Source organism: Leopardus geoffroyi, chromosome B3 (assembly GCF_018350155.1).
Source record: "Leopardus geoffroyi isolate Oge1 chromosome B3, O.geoffroyi_Oge1_pat1.0, whole genome shotgun sequence".
NCBI classification, from domain to species: domain Eukaryota; kingdom Metazoa; phylum Chordata; class Mammalia; order Carnivora; family Felidae; genus Leopardus; species Leopardus geoffroyi.
Genome location: NC_059337.1, coordinates 3863392 through 3887865, shown reverse-complemented (window position 1 = coordinate 3887865; position 24474 = coordinate 3863392). Strand labels below are relative to the sequence as shown.

Genomic DNA, 24474 nt, shown 5'->3' with positions numbered 1-24474 from the left:
GATGTCTCCTCTGGTTCGCGTTTATTTGCTGTGAACTCGGGCCTGTACCTTGTCTCCCTCAGGAGGAATCTGGTGCGTGAGGCTTACATTTCCTCCGTCTCCTTCCCAGGTTGCCATTTTTCGGGTATCTGCTGCTACATGACAAAACACCTCAAACTCCAGTGGCTTAAAAATGTGTTATTATTATTTTTTTTAATGTTTATTTATTTCTTTTGAGAGAGAGAGAGAGAGACAGAATGCGTGCATGTGTGTGTGCAGGGGAGGGGCAGAGAGAGACAGAGAATCCCAAGCAGGCTCCACACTGTCAGCGCAGAGCTCGTTGTGGGGCTCAGTCTCACGAGCCATGAGATCATGACCTGAGCTGACATCAAGGGCTGGACACTTAACTGACTGAGATGCCCAGGCACCCCCCAAAATGTGTTGTTTTTTTTATGATTCTGTGGGTTGACCATGCAGTTGTTTTTTGTTTGTTGGTTTGTTTGTTTTTTGCTTTGCGGGGTGTTGATGTTGGGATGTCAGGGAAGTCCAACCTTCTTCCCTGTTGGTGTTGGCTAGCTCCTGGGATCTCAGCTCAGGCTGTCTGCCAGGGCCCTTGGTTCTTTTCCGTGTCAGCCTGTCCATGTGGCTGCTTGGGCCTCCTCACTGCATGGTGGCTGGCTTCCAAGAAAGCATCTCAAGAGCACAAGCTCTAACGTGCAAGCTCTTATAAGGTTCTGTTTCAATGATGCTACCTAAGGTCCCATTGGCCAAAGCAAGCCAGCCACACGCCAGGTCCAGAGTCAGTGTGGCAGGGGTCTACAAAAGGGCCTGAATAAGGGGAAGTGTGGTTCAAGGGGCCCCCAACGTAGAAGCCACCACAATCTTCTTCTCTCTCTCTCTTTTTTTTTTTTTAACATTTTTTAACATTTATTTATTTTTGAGAGACAGAGAGAGAGCATGAGTGGGGAAGGAAGAGAGGGAGAGGGAGACACAGAGGCTCCAAAGCAGGCTCCAGGCTCTGAGCCATCAGCACAGAGCCCGACGTGGGGCTCGAACCCATGAACAGTGAGATCATGACCTGAGCTGAAGCTGAGGCTTGAGCGACTAAGCCACCCAGGCGCCCCAGCCACCACAATCTTCTATGTTTCTTTCAAATTTCTGGTCAACTAGGAGTACCCTTTCCTGTTTAAGGCACTGTATTATTAAAAATTTTTTTAAATGTCTATTAATTTCTGAGAGAGAGAGAGAGAGAGAGAGAGAGAAGGGAGAGAGTCTGTGAGTGGGGGAGGGGCAGAAAGAGAGAGGGAGACACAGAATCCGAAGTGGGCTCCAGGCTCTGAGCTGTCAGCACAGAGCCTGATGTGGGGCTCGAAGCCACGAACCATGAGATCATGACCTGAGCTGAAGTCGGATGCTCAGTCGACCAAGCAACCCAGGTGCTTCTATTTCTCCTTTCTTAGAAATATAAGTGTGCACTGTTTGGGGTGCCTGGGGGGGCTCAGTCGGTTGAGTATCTGGCTGTTGATTTCGGCTCAGGTCATGATCCCAGGGTTGTGGGATCGGGCCCAGCATTGGGCTCCATGATGAGTGTGGAGCCTGCTTCAGATTCTCTCTCTCTCGGTCACTCTGTCTCTCTCTCTCTCTCTCTCTCTGTCTCTGCCCCTCCCCCACCTATACATACATGTGGTCCCTCATATATATATGACAATTAATTATATTAAGTATTCTTATGTTGCCTGTTATGTTGCCTCTTGAATTAGAGGTTCAAGAGGCACCTAGGGGCACCTGGGTGGCTCAGTCTGTTAAGCGTCCAACCTCGGCTCAGGTCATGATCTCACAGTTAATGGGTTCAAGCCCTGTGTCAGGCTCTGTGCTGACAGCTTGGAGCCTGGAGCCTGCTTCGGATTCTGTGTCTCCCTCTCTCTCTGCCCCTCCCTGGCTCATGTTCTCTATCTCTCTATCTCAAAAATAAATAATAAACATTAAAAAATTTAAAAAAAAAAGTAAGAAATCCTTTATTTATTTATTTATTTTTTCAACGTTTATTTATTTTTGGGACAGAGAGAGACAGAGCATGAACGGGGGAGGGGCAGAGAGAGAGGGAGACACAGAATCGGAAACAGGCTCCAGGCTCTGAGCCATCAGCCCAGAGCCCGACGCGGGGCTCGAACTCCCGGACTGCAAGATCGTGACCTGGCTGAAGTCGGACGCTTAACCGACTGCGCCACCCAGGCGCCCCAGTAAGAAATCCTTTAAAGAACAAAAGGCATCTAGAGGGAAAGTCAAAAAGTCACTGTTATGGAAACCCTCAATCTCCCCTCCGGTCAGTTCTCTCTAACCCAAACCCTAACACAAGAGTGAGGTCTGTTTGGTGTCTCTCAGGAACAGCGTGAATCCTGCAGCAACCTTGGGTTAGGATTGAGTCTTCGCCCAAGTGCTCAGCCCTTTCATGCAAGAATGTCAAGCCGACCTCCATTTGTTTGCCTGTCAAACCACAATGTTCTGTCCTTACCAATAGAGAATATGTCTTCTTTCCTGCCAGCCCCTGCAATTTCAAACTCCCTACTGCCTCATTGGACTGAAACATTATTATACGAAATACCATTCCTAGAGCATTGCCTGAAGGATATGCCTGAATACCCTCTGATCAGAGCTGGCGGACAGAGTCAGGCTGGCAGGTGACAAGATCCCTCCGGGGGTGCCCCGTTGAGAAGGGCTGTGAGGCTCATTCCCTCCGGAAGAGAGTTTAGTGACCACTGCTGACCTCTGCCCCGGCCTTGGACTGGAAGCAATGGTGTGCCTGTCGGGAAGGTACTTTCCCTCCTGCCCCCCAATATTGTAGAATTTATCGCTGAACCAAGCCAAAGCTTGGTTGCTGATCTGTGTGAAATTCTTGTGGCTCCTGGAGTGTATTGAGTGGGTATGGTGCCATGCCAATCACCCGCACCCAGGGTGAGCTGAGACGTAACTGTTCAGGATTTGATTCTATATTTATTGTAGGAGAGTCACCAAGGGCACACCGTGTGACACGGTGTTCCCTTTAGGAGGGGCCAGGGGAGCCATTCTGAACAACGATCTGTTGTTATCCTATGGATCCTGTGAATGTTGTAATAGTATGTTTCCTTCCTTGCTTTGGTTGCTAGGAAACCCAGGGCAATAGTACAGACCTCATCTGGCGACTGCTAGACTTCTGCACCAACGTTTTACACCTTACTTTCTTTCTCCTTTCGTCTTATTTTCTTGCCATTTTCCTACAGATTTCCATCCTACCCTGTCCCTTTACTCTCTCTTCATCTTTTCTAAGCCCCACCTTCCGTTCTTCCTCTCCCCTTTTTTCTCTTCGGTTAACATTTATCGGGCATCTGCTCCACGGCTGGCTGTCCATCCTGTTAGGGGCTGGACAGACAGCAATCGTCACCCCAAAATATCTGTGTTACTAACTGCAGTCCTTACCAGGGCGCTCATGGTTACTGAAGAGAAACCTGGCTTAATGTAACTTAGTGTTTCTCTGAGTGGACTCATCACTCTCTGGTCCCTGCTCCGGACAGGATTCTAATGACCTACCCACTAAGGCACACCAGCCTTACCCTGGTCACTGTCCGGTCACTGTCCCTATTCACCCCACAGAGAGGTCTGTTTGATTACCCCTGGCACATTCATCTCAAGTGTGCGACTGTGCATAAAAACACAAACACAACTTTTATCGGAAGGATTTAGAAGGGGGGAAACTGCAGCATGTGACAAGGGAAAGCTCTGGGGCTGGGGTTCGAGTGGCCTGCGGGCTGACGTCTACATTGCCCTTGTAGGAGAGTGTTACTCTGTGTCCCCCCAGCCCCTGCCCGCACATTCTCAGTTCCTACCTGCCCAAGTTCCCCCTGTTCTGCTTTCACTTCCCCTCCACGGCAGACACCGGATTGGGGAGGGGGGCTTCGATTTAATTCCTCATTAGTCAATTATTTTGAATCAATGTGACAAAAACCTGTGTCTTTCTCATCAGAGAACGGTCAGTGGGCTCACCTCCATGTGTCTATTTTTGCTTGCAGGAAGCTTGGGGTCAAATTTCACAGCTACAGTATTATCTTCATGGCTTGCAAGATGGATGTTCCTAAAACACACACACACACACACACACACACACACACACACACACACACCACCACCACCAAATAAAAAACCAAACAACTTTACTGTCTGAATACCTTTTAAGTCATGTCCAACCCTCTTTCAAGATAGGAATTTAATACTTACTGATCGGCATGGAGTAGAACTCCAGACCTCAGCTTCCTGCGCGAGTCAAGTGGCTAAATCATCTGCCATTTCTAAGGTGCCCAACGTGGTGCGTGGTCAGCCGTGGCATCCCAGGTATAGTGACTGAGAGAAAATCTGAAATCAGGTTCACCCTCTCTTTTGACTTTGGGCACGTCATCTTGCCTCTTTGAGCCTCAGTTTCCCCATCCATAAAGGGCTCTATGTTCTTCAGACAGCTGCTGTGAAGATAAGAGAGTTAATGTCCTTGCAAATGCACGTGAGCCCTTGAAAAACATGGGTTTGGGCTGCATGGGTCCACTTATACGTGGAATTGTTTTTTGATAAATACAGTCCAGTCCTGTGACTGCATTTTCTCTTCCTTATGATTTTCTTAATGTTTTCTTTTCTCTTAGTTTCTTGTAAGCTTTATGGTATAATATATGTAACGTACAAAATACATATTACTCAACCATTTATGTATTAGTCTGCCAGTCAACAGTAGGCTATCAGTATTATGTTTCTAGGGAGTGAAAAGTTACATACAGAGTTGTTTTTTTTTTTATGTATTTTTGAGAAAGACAGAGACAGGATGATTGGGGAAGGGGCAGAGAGAGAGGGAAAGAGAGAATCCCAAGCAGGCTCCGCATTGCCAGTGCAGAGCTCAAACACACCGAACGGTGAGATCATGACCTGAGCCAAAACCAAGAGTCAGACGCTTAACCAACTGAGCCACCCAGGCACCCCGACATGCAGAATTTTGACTGCACGGGGGGTCGGCGCCCCTAACCCCTGCCTTGTTCAAGGGTCAACAGCACTTTGGAGTCTACAGAATACTGTAGTGTTGTGGAATGAGATTATATTCCTGGGGGAACCTGTTCACCACTCTTAATTTTGGCATTAAGAGAAATTGTTGTCCACAAAATCCTAATCCCCAATACGGTTATTACAGTGTCCAAAGCTTTGTTGTGGCCCTCGAGTCTCTTACAGATTCTGAGGGAAGAGCTCTCAGGGTTGGGATGTTGGATGCTTCCGGCCATGGTGTTCAGATGCCCTTGGGCGGCCCTGCTGGTGGCAGGCGCTCACCAACCCCTCTCTGATGGCGTCTGTTAGTGTTCTCTTAGACCCTCCCCTCCTCCTGGGACAGTGAATTCATTTCCTTGATATTCAGCCACACCTCTAGGCTCAGGTTCCCCAAATCTGAATCTGCGCTTTTGCCTCTCTGGCTGCCATAGACCAGTATCCCCAGTTGCCTATGGGACAGCTCCTCCTGGGAACCCCACGGGCCACGGGCACTGGCAACCCAACGTGTCCCAAACCAAACCCGTGCTCAGCCCCTGCCTCCCGACTTTCTCCCCTTAGAATTTCTATCCGGATCTTTCTCATCTGCCTTTTCTTCCCTCACATTGCATTGGTTCTGGTCCTTGTCATCTCTTGCTGGGACAATTGTCATTATTCCTAATTAGCCTTCCTGCCTCCTGTCTCTCCTGCTAAACCATGGTCCACACCAGCTGCCAGGCAGGGCTTTAAAGATGCTACTCTTGGGGCGCCTGGGTGGCTCAGTCGATTATAAGTCCGATTTCAGCTCTGGTCATGATCTCATGGTTTGTGGGTTCGATCCCAGTGTGCAGGCTCTGTCTGCACTGACAATTTAGAGCCTGGAGCCTGCTTCCGGTTCTGTGTCTCCCTCTCTCCGTGCCCCTCTCCAGCTTGCGCTGTCTCTCTCTCCCTCAAACATAAATAACAACGTTATTTAAAAAAAAGATGCTACTCTTTCTCACTCACAAATCTTTAAAAAAAATTTTTTTTAACGTTTATTTATTTTTGAGAAAAAGAGAGCAAATGCAAGTGGGGGAGGGGCAGAGGGAGAGGGAGACACAGAATCGGAAGCAGGCTCCGGGCTCTGAGCTGTCAGCACAGAGCCTGATTCAGGGCCCGAAACCCCATGAGGTCGTGACCTGAGCTGAAGTTGGACCTGAGCCAAAGTCGGTCGCTTAACCCACTGAGCCACCCAGGCTCCCCTCCCACTCAAATCTTAAATGCTCCCTGCACTTGAGGTCTTCTGAGATCGAGGCCCTGGTCACCTGTCTGTCTTCACTTCCTGCCAGCCCCCTCGTGCGTTGACATCCCAGTATCTTCAACCAGAGCAAATGGCTTGGAGTTCACCAAGATGCTCCCACACGTTTCTGCCTTGGACACGTGCTGTCCTCATTGCCTGGGAAGCCCCACCTATTCCTTGTCTGCTTGGCCAGCTTCTACTGGTTCGTCAAGTCTGGTCTAAAGCCTCACCTCCTCTCTGAAGCTTTTCTTGGTTCCTCCAGACGGAACTGTTGGTCCCTACGGCAATCTGTACATAGATCTTTTACGCCTTGTACGGTAACTGTTTACATATCTCGTTCTCACGCCAGACGGCGGTCTTCTCGGGCAAGATGTACTTGTAATTCATCTTTGTGTGACCACGTCTTAGAACGACGCTGGAAACACGGTAGAGTCCCTCAGGACATTTGAACAAGCTTATTAGTGAGGTAACTGCCACACCCATTCTTAACAGCAGCCAGCAGAGAGCGCAACTGAATCCGGGTCAGCACGACAGGAGGGGTAAGTCCAATACAGATGCCACTGGCACTTGTGGCTGCTGAGTCCTTGAAAGGTGGCTGGTCTGAAACGGAATATACTGTAAGCGAAACACATAAAATTTCAAGGTATACAAAAAGGTCAAATATTTCGGTATCTTTGACATCTGTGACCTATTGAAACAATCACCTTCGGACATGGTAGCTTAAATCAAATATATCATTCCACAATGAATTTCACGTATGTCTTTTTACTTTTTAAAAAATGTTTCTTTATTTCGAGAGAGAGAGAGGCAGACACAGAGAGCGTGCCCATGGAGGGAGGAGCAGAGACAGAAAGAAGGAATCCCAAGCAGGCTCTGTGCCATCAGCGCAGAGCCCGATATGGGGCTCAAACCCATGAACCATGAGATCACGACCTGAGCCAAATCAAGAGTTGGATGCTCAACCAACTGAGCCACCCAGGCGCCCCTCTATTTGCTTTTGTAATGTGACTACTGGAAGGTTTAAGGTTACAGGGGCCCCTGGCTGGGTCGGTTGGGAGAGGATGCCACTCTTAATCCTGGGGCCATAAACACAAGCCCCATGCTTGGTAGAGTTTACCTAAAAAAAAAAAAAAAACCTCCAAAATTAGGTTATACATGTGGCTCACATTCTATTTGCATCAGACAACGATGATCTGAACATTCATCCCCTGAGCAAAGATTTCTTGAGTACCCACCCTGTACCTCCTCTGTTAATCTGAATGATGGGAATAGAACTGTAAACAAGACAGATAATTTCCTGATTTATCTTTAAGGAGCGTACATCATACTGGAGAAAGGGACACAGAACAGAAGGCAGACACGTAAGCAAGATAATTTTGGATAGTAAGAGTGACGTGACGGAAGCGAAGCTTGACGGAGAGGGTAAGGGAAGCAGGAGGGTGGTCAGATGAGGCCTTCTAGAGCCGGTGGGATCAGAGGCAGAGAGACGAGGGGGTGGGGGGGACATGGGAGACAGAACAGATCTGAACAGACAGTAGGGAGTAGGGGTGCAGATGGGGAGGGGCAGACAGACCTGACAGGCGTTTGCTGCAACCAGAGGGATTTGGGATTGGCCAGAACTCAGGTGGACTCCCAGGGGTCCGGCTTGGACGACCAGGTTTGTGGTGATGCCACCAGATGAGAGAGAGCTGTGAGGTGCCTGTGGGACGCCTCTGTGGCAGCACTGAGGGGAGGAGTCAGTGCTAGGGATGGTAATTCGGGATCTCTCAGCATAGACAAAGGTATTAAAACCAAGCACGGAGGGGCGCCTGTGTGGCTTAGTCCGTTAAGCCACTGACTTTGGCTCAGGTCATGATCTTGCAGTTTGTGAGTTCGAGCCCCGCGTCAGGTTTTCTACCGTCAGCGAGGAGCCTGCTTGGGATTCTGTGTCCCCGTCTCTCTGCCCCTCCCCCACTCTCTCTCAAAAATGAGTAAACATTAAAAAAACACAAGTGTAGATGAGAAAGGAGAGAGAGTAGGTAGCAAAGGGGAGGAACCTCTGGCCCAGGGAGCATCCTTGTACATTGGGACATAGTTGTGTATGTGCCTTGGTTGAGGGGAAGGACCCAGGGCAGCCGGAGGGGTTCAGGGTGTGACAGAGAAGGCAAAACTGACCCAGTCAAGTTTGGGCAGTGATCGTGGGGCTGGACTGGCCTCAGGGGTTGGGTGGGAGGACAGAAGTGGGCTTTAGAGGAGCTATATGTTGTCCGGAGGAAGTCAGAGGTATTTTGTTTGTTTTTTAATGTTTATTTATTTTTGAGAGAGAGAGACAGAGAGAGAGAGAGAGAGAGAGAGAGAGAGAGAGGGACAGAGCATGAGCATGGGAGAGGCAGAGAGAGAGAGACACACACAGAATCCGAAGCAGGCTTCAAGCTCCGAACTGTCAGCACAGAGCCTGATGTGAGGCTCAAACCCACGAACGGTGAGATCATGACCTGAGCTGAAGTCAGACACTCAACCCATTGAGCCTCCCGGGCGTCCCTGGAGGAAGACAGAGTTTAAGGGGAGTGACATCCAGGTCACAGGTGAGGACATCTCTTGGGAGAACTTTGGGTGTGTCACAATTTGGGCCAAGGTTTTCTCATTCTGTCCTCAGTGAGAGTTGGAGAAGCCTCCAGGAAGTGCCAGGATAGGGGATTAGGAGAGCCAGCTTGGGAAAAGTTGAGTGGCCCAGAGCAGGTAGGTCACAGCCTCTCTGTGGCTCATTTTCCTCGTCTCTAAACTGAGCTGAGTGATGTCATCAGGTCGCTGGCAGTGGTACCCTTCCTACACTAAGTACATGCCACCTCTCTGGGTTGTTTGAGCTGCACTCTGTTTGAACCTACTTTCCTTCCCTTTCCGGGACAGTAGACTAAACCAGGCTCAGTCCCGGGGTGGGGGGGCTTTCTGAGACCTGGTCACCAACATGGTCAAGCAGCCAGGGCAATACTAGGCTCCCTTCTCTGTAACCAATGGGCATCTGACAGCCGTCTGAGCAGGTCTGAGCAGCGTCCTTGTCTCCCAGTCCTTGTACCCCATGCAGGGCCCAGCGCAGGCTGTCCGGGGTAACCTGGCCTCCAGGAACGCTACCGGGGATAGAAACGAATGGTGCTCTCGTGTCTTAAATCATAGCATTTCTCCCTGTGTCCGTTTCAACCCCCAGAACGGGAACGGCGGAAGACGGCCGTGGTCCACGCACACCAGCTCAGTTGCTCCCACAACCACACCGCCCCGGGTTACCCCCATTGTCAGGGAAGGGAAAAGACACAGGACTTGAGTAACTTGGCCAAGGTCAACAGCAAGCTGAGGGAGCAGCCAGGGCTTGAAAGGGATATTCGCATTCTGCCCCCTGTCCGCTGCCGGCCCAGAAGATCCAAGCCTTCGGGATCATCCGTCCCTCCGGTCCCCGGCCCTAGGGCTCCCCACGTGGACACCCCCCCCCCCCCCCGGGTCTGGCTCCACCCCCCTCCGCTCTGCCGGAGCCTCTCCAGGTCGTCGACCACCAGCCCCTGGCCGTGCCCCCACCGCCCACCCCTCCCGGGCCGCCGCCCTCCGGCAGATCCCCGCCCCCCCCCCCCCACCTGTCCCGGCAGGGGGCTGTCTCCGCCCCCCCTCGGCGCCGCCCCCCGCTGGCTGCTGAGCCCCCGCGGCCCTCAGCAGCGCCCCCTCCCGGGACTGCAGGGCGGCGCTGCGCTGCGCTCCGGGGCGGCTGCGGGCCGGCTCGCCGAGGGGGCGCTGCTGAGGGCGCGGCGCGGGACGCCCCGAAGGGCACGGACTGGGGGCGCGGGCGCTGCCGGAAGCTGGGGCGGGGCGCCGCGCGGGATGCGCTGAAGGGCGAGCGGCGCGGCGGCGGCGATGAGTGCCTCTGCGGCCACCGGGGTCTTCGTGCTGTCCCTCTCGGCCATCCCGGTCACCTACGTCTTCAACCACCTGGCGGCCCAGCACGAGTGAGTGGGCGCGCGCGGCGGGGGTCGGCGCCGGGGGACGGGGGAGGGGGGCGGCCGAGCGGCAACTTTTCCGAGGGGGCCCGAGCCGCACCCGGCGGGGGCCGGGCAGGGGAGGGGAGGCGCGGGGTGGGGGTGGGGGCGCGCGGCCCTGGGGGGCTGGTGGGGGTGCGGCTCGGGCGGGCGGGCGTCCGGGACCTGCGGCGCAGCCCTGGAGCCAAGTGCCGGGCGCCCGCGCGGTGCGGGCACCGGGGAGACAGAGGTCAACGAGGCGATGCCCCTGCCCTTGGGGAGCCCAGGGGCAGGGGTCCCGGGCGGTGCAGCAGCGACAACCACGAGCGCGGCCGTGTTCCCCCGGCTCGTGCGGTGAGCGTTTCCACGTACGGACACACACATGCTTCTCATTTCTTATTAATTTTAGAAACTGTTGTGAATGACTAGCAGAAATAGCCCAGGACCAGCGGGCAAAGACCTGGGTTCTAGGCGTGGCTTTGGCACTGCCCCGGGGCGGGGGGGGGGGGGGCGGCCTCAGTTTTCCGGTCTGTCAAATGGCCTCTCTTTGTATCCCTGTTGTCAGGATCCGAAGAGACCTGTTCGCGAAGAGGCTCTGACAGCTCAGGGGCGAGAGGCAGGGCCGTTGGAGGCTAAGGAAATGGGTGGAGCCCAAAGCCGGCCTCGGGCTTGTGCGAGGGGTCCCTGGCTGAGCAACTGTGCACCAGGCAGCTGTGGGCCCGGCCGGGCAGTGGGACCGGTGCCAGGCCTCCGCGCCTGCTGATGTCCCCCCGCTGTGTGTGGGGACGAGGAAGTTAACCTGTTATGTTTCCCACAGCAGTTGGTGCTAAGGAAATTGCATCAGTCTGTAGCTGCAACCCCCCTCCAGACCTTCAGGCTGCGGATAAGTGTCTGCCCACAGGGCGGGGACTTCCTTCTCCCCTTCTGTGTCTCTGTCTCTGCCTCTGCCTCTCTCCTGGGGCCACCACTTGCTGACAGCCTCACCCATCCATACTGAGCACTCCCCAGGCACTGGCATCGACTGCCCTTGGTCTGACCCAGTCTTGGGGTGCAACTCCTGCAAGCAGCAGCTCTGGGCAGCGAATGTCACGAGTCTGTGAATACAGTGCACGGGGGACCCTGCGTTCCTCCAATGGCATTATGCGCAGTTCAGCAAACATTTATTGAGTCCATAGGCTGCGCGCGACTCTGTTCCAAGAATTGGGGATATGGCTATAGACAAGCCAGGAAAGGGGGGGACACGAGTGTTGAGACAGACATCAGTAAGTAAAATGGGGCAACCCGAGTGCCTGGGAAGGGGACTGTTGGTCAGGGAAGGTTTCCTGGAGGAGGAGACTTGAGGTGCAGGAGGTGGCCACCGGAGGATGTGGGGACAGAGCCTTTCAGGGCGGGGTGGGGGGATGTGGCTGGGGGTGGGGGTATTCTGGAGGGAGGCGGGGCAGCTTACTGAGAGACTGCATGTCCTGGAGAGGATTTGAGGATGACTCTGAGATTTTGGCCTCAGCCACTGGCAGGATGGCGATGGCCTTTACTGAGCACACACTGAATTATGTATTGCTGTGTATTATTGAGCACATTGCTAAGCCCTGCAGAGTTCTGAATAACTGCTTCCAGGCATTCTTCCCTTCCCCCTGTAGGTTAAAATTCCAGTGGCCTCTGACTCCTCTCTCTTCTTTCTCCACCACCCACCCCGCCACCGTCCCCTTCCACAGCCACAGTGACCCCAGGGCTGGGTTAACATCTGTTTCCTCCCTGCAGTTCCCCGGGCACTGGCCTGCTGGAGCTTCCCTGGCCCAGCCCTTGGATGCTCCTTAACTTCCTACTTCCTTGCCCTTCCTCATGCAGTTCCCTCTGACTGGAGGCTTCCTCCCTGACCTGACTTTTGAAGCTGCACCAGGAGTCTATGGCCTGGGCTAAAATGCCAAATGCCTCCTCTAACTTTTCCAAACCCTCCCTCCCAGTAGATGTGATCTTTCCCTCCACCCGGCCCCCTTGGATTGCACTTTTCCCACCAGAGTTACTTTCCTGTGGCCAAACTCACCTTCCCAGACCATACATAGCTCACCTGAGTATTGTCTTGCCCAGCACAGGGCCTTGTGCATAGCAGACATTCAGTTAGGTTTGAAATAGTTGGATTAGTTGAAGCTCCGTTCCCACCAAACCTTCTACGAAAGCCTGAAAAACAGAAAAAGCAAGTCAGGTTAAGGAGTCAGGGAAGAGTTGGGATGTCTCTCTCTCTCTGTCTCTCTCTGTCTCATACACACACACACACACACACACACACACACACACACACGCATGCACACTTTCTCTCTCTGCTCATACTCACACATACATGTCCCCTTTGTGTAGGTGTCCTTTCGTGGACACCTTGTAATGCCCCCCATTCCAAGACCCATGACTAGCAACTTTTTCACCCTGGGGTGAGTCTCAGCCCTTACCCCATCTCCCTCTCCCCCTAAGTCCCTGCTGGGTTCTGCACTGGGCTGCGACCGGGATGCACACAGGATCTGCTGCCTCAGTTTCTCTTCACGCTTTGCTCCTCCCCCAGGTGGCGAGTGTGAGGGGACACGTGAACCAGTTTACACAGCTCACTCATACTGTAGAAGAGCACCAGCTGTGTGATCTTGCTGGCTGTAGGCATAGGTCCTTGGTAGGAGCAGGAATGGGGGTTACTTTCTGGCCACCACCTGACTCAGGCTGTGATTAAAATGCCTGTCAGCTTATATAGCACATCTAACCTCTTCCCTCTTCATGGGATGCTTCAGTTCAGTATCATGTTCCTGACCCACATCAGCTTCCTCTTCTGTCCTCTCTTCCTTTTGCTCATCCCTACAGGAGGAACCTGGAACAGCCACTGATGGGCACCCCTAGAAACTTCCTATTTCAATTTCTTGCCTGGACATTGACAGTCGTCCTCATTCTTATCATAGAAGTGTGCCATCCATGCATCCATCCACCATCTGTAATCCATCCATCTGACCTTCCACCCATCCACCCATTCATACACCATCCACCATCCACCATCCATTCATCCATCATCCATTCACCCATCCACGCATTCATTCACCATCCATCATCCATTCATCCATCCACCCATTCATTCACCATCCATCATCCACCATCCATCATCCATTCATTCACCACCATCCACCATCCATCATCCATTCATCCATCCATCCACCCACCTATCCACCCATTCATTCACCATCCACCATCCACCATCCACCATCCATCCATCCATTTATTTCTCTTTCCTGGCTTACTCTCCCCCCTCTTTCCCTCCCTCATCTATCTATCAATTCTTGTATACCCTAGCAGAAGTCCCCAGGCAGACTTTGTGTCATATTCTCATGCCCCACTCCAAAGTATTCAGATTCTGCAGGTCAAGGTTGGCCTATGCTGATGCCCAGTGTCCATTCCCTGACTCTTTGTGGGGTCTGGGGCCAGGTGCTGAGGATACCGCTCTCCTGCCCCTGCTACCAGTCTCCTTGGGGCCCATCTACCTGAAGGTTGGATGGATCACTTCCCACTTCCCGACTGACCTCTCTCACATTGGGGGCAGATTTCTGACTGGTGCCTTACACCCATTCCAGCTACAGGTGTGTGGAGTGAACTTCAGCATGAGTTTGTCCTTCAGTTACTGGTAGGTCTTATTGGGTTGTGGAGCCTGTGACTGAGAAAGGTACTTTCCAGAAGTCTCAGGGGCAATGGCAAAGGTTACCCAGCAGTTCTCCTGTTGGGCTGGAGTAGTGTGGAGGGATTTCAGCTGAGGAGTGGTGCCTGTGGGAGCTCTTGAGGGCTGTTGAGGGGGCGCTGGTGTAGCAGGCTATAAGAGAGGGCCAGGCAATACTTTGTCTATAACTGCAAGCCCAGTTGGTGCTGGAGGTGAGAGAGAGCATCTGTGTGTAGGACTAGAGGTGACCTCCTGAGCGAGAGAGCTCAGAGCTCATTCAGATGGGACCCTCCATGGAGACAGGGACCTCCTCCATGCATCCACTGTGCCTGGTACATAGGGGTGCATAATACATTTTATCCTTAATAGGTTTAAAATTAGTTAATGAACAGGTGATGACACAGCATGGCTTTGGCACAGCTGCAATGTTGGGCAGTGGCTGCGTAGGGGCCAGAGTGCAGGGGCCTTGACCGGTGACTGGGCCCAGCCTCACGCCCTAGTGCTGCCCCATGGGGAAGGCGGCTTGGCTTCTGGCATCCTCAGCGCCGTGCCCTTTCCCTGTGCCCAGCCTCGCCTCACCTTAGCTCCCGGGTGTGGGGTGGACGCCGGCTTGCTGGCCTTGGGTGTGGGGAGCTGGCTTCACTCTGGCCGCAGGTCGGGCCACATGCTTCCACCTGGCCCTCCTTCCTTGTCCTCCTGAAAGGTCCGTGCGGTTGTGACTCCCGTGGCTCCCTGGAGCTCAGTCTGAGGGTTTCCGGCCGGCCCTGAGGGAGGTGGCGGGATTCGGTGGTTAGGCACGTCCGTCCCCGGGGAGCAGGGTTTGGGGAGGCGGGTAGGCAGAGGCCATCTGCAGGGGGGGGATGGGATAGGATAGGGGGGAGGGTGCTATGCAGGTGGGCAGGATGGGACGAGGGAGAACCTGGTGGCTCCAGTCCCTGAAAGTCACATGGGTGGCCGGGGAGGGGCCAACGTGCTGCAGAAAGACGTCAGGAAACCCACAGCACTAGAGCTGTAGGCAGAGGCAGAGGTGGGAGCAAACGCGATCAACAGCCAGGAAATTCCATGCACTCATGTATTTATTTCGATAAGTGACCACCTCCCTCCTCCGGTTGTTGCAGTTCCTGGACAATCGTAGGGGTTGCTGCCCTCATCCTGCTCCTGGTAGCCCTGCTGGCTCGTGTCCTCGTCAAAAGAAAACCACCCCGGGACCCGCTGTTCTATGGTACGTGTTCACGGGCCCGTGGGACGGAAACTGTTGGGGTCCACTCAATAGCACAACACTTGACTTTTGCCTGCATTATGTTTCTTCTATGAACAAGAAGTCTGCCTCCAATGCCCTGAGCCCTCTGGTAATGTGGTAGGAAGCGTAGGAGTATTTCAGGGCCACACAGGCCTCCCTCCTCCCCTCCAAACTAACGCCTCCTCCGGGCTGTGGACCCCACCCTTTCCCAGCTGAGATCAGGGCGGAAGGTCACTGCCAGGGCCAGCCAGGCAGGATGCCCCTCTGTTCCTTGCCCCAACCCCAGCCGTGCTCTGACCTCTGATCTCCACTCTCCTTCCTGCACCTCTGGCCCGCTGGCAAACAGCCTCACCTGGTGTGGAACTTAGCTGTACAAGTACAGTGGCTCGGTCTGCACGTTTGTATAATGAGGAAACTAATAGCACTTACCACGGATGGCCGGTGCAAACATTAAACAATATTTGTAAAATACTTATAACAGTGCCTGAAAAATACACACGTGCATTAAATAAATAAAACCACCACTGATTAAGCACTGAAGAGTGTGCCTGGGGGCGCCTGGGTGGCTCAGTCAGTTAAGCGTCCGACTTCGGCTCAGGTCATGATCTTGTGGTCCGTGAGTTCGAGCCCCGCGTCAGGCTCTGGGCTGACAGCTCAGAGCCTGGAGCCTGTTTCAGATTCTGTGTCTCCCTCTCTCTGACCCTCCCCCGTTCATGCTCTGTCTCTCTCTGTCTCAAAAATAAATAAACCTTTAAAAAAAAAAAAAAAAGTGTGCCTGGTCGTGGCCACTGCAGCAGGAGTGTTTTATTTATTTATTTATTTATTTATTTATTTAAAAAAAATTTTTTTTTAACATTTATTCATTTTTGAGACAGAGAGAGACAGAGCATGAACGGGGGAGGGTCAGAGAGAGGGAGACACAGAATCTGAAACAGGCTCCAGGCTCGGAGCCATCAGCCCAGAGCCTGACGCGGGGCTCAAACCCACGGACTGCGAGATCATGACCTGAGCTGAAGTCGGACGTCCAACCGACTGAACCACCCAGGTGCCCAGGAGTGTTTTATTTAATGCTTACAACAAATACCCTCCAGTTACAGATTAAGAAGCTGAGAAACGAGGTCACGGTCGCATCCTGAGACCGGCATTGACCCCAAAGCCTGTGACCTTTGTGGCCCGAGCCGTTACCGCCTTCAAGTGCTTCCCCTGCCGGGAACTTTGCTGGGCGTTTACTCATTCAGTGTCTGCTTTAGCCAGGCTGCGTGTCAGACACCCCCCAGACCCCAGCTCCCTGTAGCAGCGGCACGCGCTTTCCATACTCCCCCCGCTTCGCTGAGATGCAACTAACAGGTGACCTTGTGCGACTGTGAGACGGAGGCTCGTATGACGCGATGCGCGCATACACTGGGAGATGGTGACCACGACCAGGTCGCTTGCCTTCAGTAAGGTCCTTCACCTCCCGTAATCACCCGTCTCTGGTGCACGGTGGGAACATGAAGCATGCGGCGCGGTGTCGTCGACCACGGTCACCACGCGGCAAATCAGATACCGCAACTCACTCGTCTTGCACCCGGAAGTTTGTTTGGCCGACATCTCCCCGTTTCCCCCACTCACCAGCCCCTGGCAACCACCGTTCCAAGCTCTGTTTCTGAGAACTCAGCTTTTCTAGATTCCGCACGTGAGATCATACGGTATTTGTCTTTGTCCGGATAACTTATTTCACTTAGGACAATGCCCTCGAAATCCATTTATGTTGTTGCCAATGGCAGGATTTCCTTTTTTTTATGGCCAAGATTCCATTGTGTCTGTGTATCTTTATCCATTCATCCATCAATGGACACGTACGGTGTTTCCATGTCTTGGCTATAAACATCTATTTTCCTTGCTCACGGGTTGGCCAGAATGCTGTGCTTCAGATTCAGGGCTGTGTCATGTGTCTCCTTGCTCTTGGACCAGTAGCTCCCCCAAGGTGTGCCCTCCTCCTGGCAGAGGAGACTTGGAGTTGGCCATTGTCAATTCCACTGGCCACACGTTCCACTGGCCACAGCAAGTCATGTGGCTGAGTCTATCACCAATGGCATGGGGCATATTCTCTGCCCGCAGTGGATCTTGGCAAAGGTGGGGAGGCAAAGAAGAATTGGGAGTAACTAATTTCTCCCAGCTTGCGTATAAAAAACCCTAAAGTTGAGGGGCGCCTGGGTGGCTCAGTCGGTTAAGCGTCCGACTTTGGCTCAGGTCATGATCTCACGGTTCGTGAGTTCGAGCCCCATGTTGGGCTCTGCACTGACAGCTTGGAGCCTGGAGCCTGCTTTGGATTCTGTGTCTCACTCTTTCTCTGCCCCTTCCCCACTCGCACTTTGTCTCTCTCTCTCTCTCTTTCTCTCTCTCTGAAATAAACATTAAAATTTTTTTTTGAAAAACTGTGAAGTTTAGGTAAATGATGCAACTTGCCTAAGACTGAATAGCCAGTCAGTAGATTAGCTGGACCTGTCCCAGTTCAAGGCCCACATCTTCCCCTGCCCCACACTACCTGCCTTTGCTCTGGCCCTGGTCCACCTTTCTAGACAGGTCTCCTGCTGCCATCTTCCCCCCGCCGGCCCCCCGCCACTCTGTGGTGCCCAAACTCAGCTGACTTGTGTCTGTCCTGACTCCCCAGGGTTGAGCACCCTTGCTCCCACACCCTCGGCCCTCTCTCCTTGTCTCTGTCACAGCCTTCAGCACGCGGAAGCCTCAGGGCGGGTGCTTACCACCTGTGACCCAGCATCTGATGCTCCTGTCAGCTTCAGCGAGGGTGGAACTGTCCAGTGATCAGACGCTAAATGCTTCCTTTCCTGGGAGACATATGGTGACTGATCACTGATGGCTGATCCCAGACTACCAGGCCTGGGCCACAGGCCTGGGAGGCACAGGCAGGCAGGGTGTGCACGGCAGGGCAGTCGTGGGCCTTCCGCTCCCAGTGAGAACATGAACCCCGCGGCCCGGGCTGCAGACTCGGCAAGGCCAGCTTCCCTTCTCTGTGAATTAACCTCTGCCACTCTCCTCCCCACTTACTTTTTCATGGCTTCTGTTTTATTTTTTTTATTTTTCAATGTTTATTTTTGAGAGAGAAAGAGACAGAAGACAAGCAGCGGAAGGGCAGAGAGAGAGAGAGAGAGAGGGAGACACAGAATCTGAAGCAGGCTCCAGGCTCTGAGCTGTCAGCAAAGCCCGATGTGGGGCTCGAACCCATGAACCATGAGATCATGACCTGAGCTGGAGTCAGACACTTAACTGACTGAGCCACCCAGGCGCCCCTGAGTCATTATTGTAAATATACCCACCTCGTGGTCGCCTCTATTCTTGGCCGCTGGTTACTGGTTTTGTTCCCTCTGTGCAGGTGGGGTCCTGGGCAGCCATTTGTAGGGAGCGGAGGACGGATGGGGGGGCCTGGTAGAATCCTGTGGGACAGTTAGCGGGTGAGTTTGTCATTCTGTCCCCCTGGCGGGTGTCTCCTTGGACAGGGCACTTGGGCAGTGACACAGGCAAAGGTACCAATGTGTGTGCAGGAGGGACCTTCTGTTAGCCCATGATGAGTGTCCACGGTCACATTAAAAACAAGTCACTGTTACTGGTGAATGCCAAGCTCTTAGTCATTGTCTCCTGACCTACTGCTTTTTGTTTTTTTAATTTAATGTTTATGTATTTATTTTTTGGGGGCAGGGAATTGTCAGAGAGCAAGGGAGAGACAGAACCCTAAGCAGGCTCTGCACTGTCAGCAGAGAGCCCGGATGCAGGGCTCGAACCCACAACCATGAGGTCATGACCTGAGCCAAAATCAAAAGTCAGATGCTTAACTGACTGAGCCACCCAGGCGCCCCCTCCTGACCTACTGCTTTTTAAACTACTGTTTTCTCGGGGCACCTGGCTGGCTCAGTCAGTGGAGCGTGCGACTCTTGATCTCAGGGTTGTGGGTTTGAGCCCCAGGTTGGGGGGTAGAGGTTACTTACAAAAAAAATGTTTTTTTAATTAAAAAGGAAACTCTCACTTTCTTTGCTCTAGTGTATGCAGTGTTCGGATTTACCAGTGTGGTGAACCTCATCATAGCACTGGAACAGGACGGAATCATTGACGGGTTTGTGACACACTACTTGAGAGAGGTATGGCATCGCTTAGCAACCGTAAGCCTTACGCCAAACGGTCAGCAGCCTCAGCCATGTGGCTCAGAGACGAAATCCCTCCGTTTGGTGTAAGCAGGCACGGTCCGTGGCATCGCTCACTGCCACGGACGCAGCGGGTTTACTCACGTGCAAAGCGGGGGGCTCTTCTCTCCAGAGTTCGGTCGTACACCTGTTCCCTCACACCCGCTCCACTCCCCTTCTCCAGGAATGAGATCCTCCAAGTGAATTCAGTGTTTGGTGTCTGTTACTGTGAAACCATTACTACGGCCAAAAGCTCAAGCTGGTCTTACACGTGGAAAGTGGCGACCACCACGGCACTTACGGAAGCCACTTGATTGCGATGACCATCCTTCCCTCCCCGTCGTCATGTGCTAGTGCTGCCCGGCACTTGAGACACCTAATCCTCCTCCCTGTGTTATGGTGGATGAATCCGGCCCCAGAGAGCTTAGGTCACTTGCTCAAGGTCACACAGGAAATAAGGAAGGAGCAGAGCTGAAAGTTTCGCCTTCGTCTGTGTTTCAAATAATGGAGAGCTTCGTCTGCAAGCTAAGGGAGTTTGGACTTTATCTCACACTCGAGGGAAGATTTTGAGCCAGGGAGTGATGCAGTCAGCTCTAGGAAGGATGGGCTCGAAGGGGAGGCTTTTGCAGGGCAGGTGAGGGCAGGCGGGTGGCCAAGCACAGGAGGTAGGGAGGAGGGACAAACTTCAGAGAACTGGAGTCTTTGGAGTGAGCGGGACCCAAGGATGAGTTGGGGGTGATGGGAAAGTAAGACATCCTGCCTCCTGCTTTTGGAAGTATGCAGGTGTTATTAAGCCCAGAGGGGCGAACCGGAGGAATTTACTTCTAAAGACAGTAGCCGGAGTAGACTGTGGGGTCATGAGACCTGCTTTCTCCCGCCAGGAGCTGTCTCAAGTGGAGACAAGTCCTAGCTGTCCTAGGAGCAGTGATGGAGGCACACACTGGGCACACCGTATGGGCACACCTATGAGATATCACGGGTTCGGTCCCAGACTGTTGCGTTAAAGCAAATATCATGACAGAGCACCTCACATGAATGTTTTGGTCTCCCAGTGCATGTGAAAGTTGTGTTTATGGGGCGCCCGGTGGCTCAGTCAGATAAGCATCCGACCTCGGCTCAGGTCACGACCTCACAGCTCGTGGGTTCAAGCCCCGCATCGGGCTCTGTGCTGACAGCTCGGAGCCCGGAGCCTGCTTCGGATTCTGTGTCTCCCTCTCTGCCCCTCCCCTGCTTGCGCTCTGTCTCCCAAAAATAAATAAATAAACATTAGAAAAAAGTTATGTTTACACTACACTGTAGTCTGTTAAGTGTGCAATAGCATTAGGTCCAAAAAGCATACATACCTTAATATTAAAATGCTTTATTGCAAAAACTGCCAACCACTGTCGAAGGTCTCGGTGAGTCATCTTCTGCTGGTGGAGGGTCTTTGCCTCCATGTTGGTGGCTGCTGACTGATCAGGGCGGTGGTCGCTGAAGGCGGGGGTGGCCGTGGCCGTTTCCTAGGATAAGACGACAGTGACGTTTGCCGAGGACAGGAAGATGCTGTGCAGGGAGGTGTAGTGGTCAAACACACCCAGCAGTTGCTAAGTTCACCGTCTTGCGTGGGTGCGGTTCGTGGGGCCTCAGAACAGTCACAATAGTAACAGCAAAGATCACCGGTCACAGATCACCGTAGCAACTCTGCCAGGAATGACAAAGTTTGAAATATTGCTGGAATTACTAAAATGTGACACAGAGACACAAAGTGAGCAAATGCGGTTGGAAAAATGGCCCCAAGAGACTTGCCTGATGGAGGGTGGCCACAGAGCTTTAATTCGTAAAAAAACAAAAAACACAAAACACAAGACAAACAACTCAGTGTCTGCGATGCACAATGAAGCAAAAGGCAGTAAAACAAGGTGTTACCTGTGCACAGAGGAAGAACTAAGTCCGGAAGCAGTCAGGGGAGTCCCCATCGAATTTGTGATACTGCTCTAGCATTTTTAAAAAAAATTTTAATGTTTATTTTTGAGAGACCAAGCATGAGCGGCGGGAGGGGCAGAGACACAGGATCCGAAGCAGGCTCCGGGCTCTGATCTCAGCACAGAGCCCGATGGGGGGCCCGAACCCATGGACTGTGAGATCATGAGCCTAAGTCGGACGCTTAACTGACTGAGCCACCCAGGATCCCCTAGCATTTTTTTTAAATGGCAATGACAGTGGATGATAAACATTTTCCAGATGGACTGGGGTGGGGGCGGGGGTGGAGGGCATTCCGAGGGCAAGGGACAGCTTGAGCAAAAGCTCGGAGGTGAGAAACAGCAGGTGTCTCCCCACAGTCAGCCTGGGGTGCAGGTTTGCAGGGATGATGCTGAGTTCATCTGGGGACGTGTGGAGTTTTGGCTGGTTGAGGGACATCCTGGCAGATGTTCTGGTTGGCAGGGCTTGAGCGCTGAGGAACATTCCTGGCGGAGAGATTTGGGGGCCATCTCAGTGGGAGCCTGCTCGGAGGAAGTGGGGAGAGAGGAGACGCCGGAGGGTGGAATGTGGGAGGCCGTGGCCAGAAGAGCCCCCTGAAGCGAACTGCGAAGGGACAGGCCGAGACGCCGAAGGGAAGCCTGGGGAGCCTGGGGCCACTGGGTCCACAGGGGGCAGGTTTTGGGGAGAAAGTGGCTGCTGAGAGGGCCCGGAGGTCGAGCTGCTGAGGGTGGCGAGCCCTGAGGCAGACGGGGTGTGAGAAGGTGGGCTGGTGTCACTGTGGGAAGGTCGGCAGGGCCAGGTTCTGGGCACCCGGCTGCCAGATACAGGAGGCGGGCCTGGTCCCGCAGGCGGAAGCTTGCTCTGGAAGGCTTTGGAACAGAAGAGCAATGTGTTAAGAGCTAAGGACTCTTCATTTGGCAGGTGGATTGGAAGGAGAGCAGGCAGCTAGAGGGACCGTTTGGGAATGGCTCAGTGAGCGGCAGGGAGGGTTTGAACCTGAGGGAGGGTGGCCCGCGGTGACCTCATAAACAGAAATGAAAGGACGTGCCCACACCGTGCATAGGAGAGAGAGGGGTGGAAACAGGACCCTGCGGCTTTGAGCTGGGCAGGCAGGATGGTGTCATCCTTAAGATAGAGGCCTCGGGGGCACAGGGACAGGGGTGAGGGCAGGGAGGGGGCGGGGGATGGGTGCTCAATTGAGCATCAGCCTTTTGATCTCCGCTTCGATCATATCTCACAGTTTGTGAGATCGAGCCCTGCGTCCGGCTCTGTGCCGACAGTGAGGAGCATGCTTGGGATTCTCTCTCTCTCTCTGCCCCACCCCCTGCTGGCTCGCTCTCTCTGTGTCTCTCGAAATAAATAAAGAAAAAAGAGAAGTCAGCTGAGGCTCAACTGAGGACATAAGCTGATGCGTGAAAACTTAGGAGTTCTGAAGGGCCCGTGGGGCATCTAGTTACAAATGTCCTGGGGCACCTGGGGGCTCAGTCGGTTAAGCCTCTGACTTCAGCTGAGGTCATGATCTCACGGTTTGTGGGTTCGAGATCTGCGTCAGGCTCTGTGCTGACAGCTGGGAGCCTGGAGCCTGCTTCGGATTCTGTGTCTCCCTCTCTCTCTGCCCCTCCTCCCCTCGTGTTCTGTCTCTGTAAAATGAATAAACCTTAAAAAAAATTTTTTTTAATTAAGAAAAAAAAGTGTCCATGAAGCCACCAGGGAGCCAGCACCGGCTCCGAGAGCCCGATGTGTAGGCATGAACAATTAAAGTCATGAAATCCGATTGGATTGTTCAGTCGAAGCATGTCAGGGAGAAAAGATGCACGTCAGGCGTGGGCACAGAAGTCCAGCTGCTGTGTTATTTCTGCCTCCTCGCTAGTTCTCATTCCATCTCACTTGCGGGGAGAGAGGACCGGGCAGGCCCTGCCCCGGGCACACCACGCTTCAGAGGGGCCCCTCCTGGCTGGCTGATCTGACTGTTCTGGCCGCAGAAAGGACTGAGGGCATCTTAGGAAGACAGGCCAGAAACAAGGCGGGATGGCATGGACGTGGGAGAGAGAAGAAAGGAACACGAGACTCAGAAGGAAACGAAAAACCCATGCAAATCGGACAGTGATCTGGTGGTAGCCTTCTGGGAGCACGACACGTCGCTCGTCATGGGATCTCACGGCTGTAAAATGAAAAAAATCCTCGGGAGAAGTATGGCTTTTCTTGACAGTATGCTCTGTGCTAGATGTCAACTGTGTGACCTTAGGCCGGTCTCACAACCCCTTGGCGTTCTGTTTCGTCTGTAAAATGGAGTCAATCGTGGTCTGTCCCATAGGGCGGTTAAGTGCCCGTCTGTCTGTGTGCGTGTGTGGGGGGCAGAAGTGCCTTCCTCGTCCTCACTCGTGCAAGCCTGGGGATGAGCCCGTAGGTGAATCGGGAAGGTCGGCCGGTGGCTCTGGTGAGCAGGGTCTCCTCTGGCCACCGTCCTCTGGCCAGAGCTAAGCGCCCCGAGTCTCATGTTTGACTTGGCCTCAGTGCGTTAGCGGACTGCCCATGAGGCTGTCTGTCTTGTATCGCCATCCACGGGCATCGGCCCAGCCGGTCAGATGCCGGCTGGGCATTCTTCAGGGCCATCCCGCGGCAGGCTCCAGTTTTGGGGGCTCCAGGGTAGAGCTGTGTTTTCGTGTGCCTACCAATTTGTAATCGTACAGGATTCTGCATAGTTTCAAGTTAGCAGACAGACACAAGCTGGTTCTGCTGTTTCATTTGACTTGAAACACAGGTCTGGAGTTCTGTGTGGAGATGTCCGAGTCGTATGTAAAGTAGACTCATTTCTTAATCTCTCCTTAGGGTGAACCGTATCTGAACACGGCGTACGGGCACATGATCTGCTACTGGGATGGCTCTGCTCATTATCTGATGTATCTGGTGATGGTGGCAGCCATAGCATGGGAGTAAGTCGGTCCGTCTGCTGTGTGTGCCTTTGCCTTAGCAACCGGTACGCGGGTACGGAAGGAAAACACAGATGTGGGGGCAAATACACAGACAGGCTTACACGGACATGAACATACGCTCCTTGGACACAGGTTAGACGTGGCTTTGTTTTCTTGGCATCGCTGCCTTTTGAACATGGCCCTCTGGATCGTCCCCTGCCATGGTGACAAGCTTGGGCAGACCGCTCAAGTTAC

The 24474-nt window shown here is 53.3% G+C and overlaps 1 protein-coding gene and 1 long non-coding RNA gene across 8 annotated transcripts in view; both read left to right on the top strand.

The window, feature by feature from the left end:
- Positions 1 to 8697: 8697 nt before the first annotated feature.
- LOC123582428 lies at positions 8698 to 9737 on the top strand. Its single transcript, XR_006704375.1, has 3 exons — positions 8698 to 8847; positions 8923 to 9001; positions 9465 to 9737. It is a non-coding gene; the product is annotated as an uncharacterized LOC123582428 (long non-coding RNA).
- Positions 9738 to 10024: 287 nt separating this feature from the next.
- TM6SF1 (transmembrane 6 superfamily member 1) overlaps positions 10025 to 24474 on the top strand; it is a 58524-nt gene continuing 44074 nt past the window's right edge. For 2 of the 7 annotated variants that reach the window (XM_045448595.1, XM_045448597.1), the window contains exons 1-4: positions 10050 to 10248; positions 15052 to 15155; positions 19209 to 19306; positions 24137 to 24240. In XM_045448595.1, the coding sequence (XP_045304551.1) occupies positions 10157 to 10248; positions 15052 to 15155; positions 19209 to 19306; positions 24137 to 24240 (398 nt within the window). In that variant the 5' untranslated portion in view covers positions 10050 to 10156. Of the gene's footprint in view, positions 10249 to 15047; positions 15156 to 16264; positions 16849 to 19208; positions 19307 to 24136; positions 24241 to 24474 lie in introns of those variants that run through there. The other 5 variants (XM_045448594.1, XM_045448596.1, XM_045448599.1 and 2 more) reach the window with 5 other exon arrangements.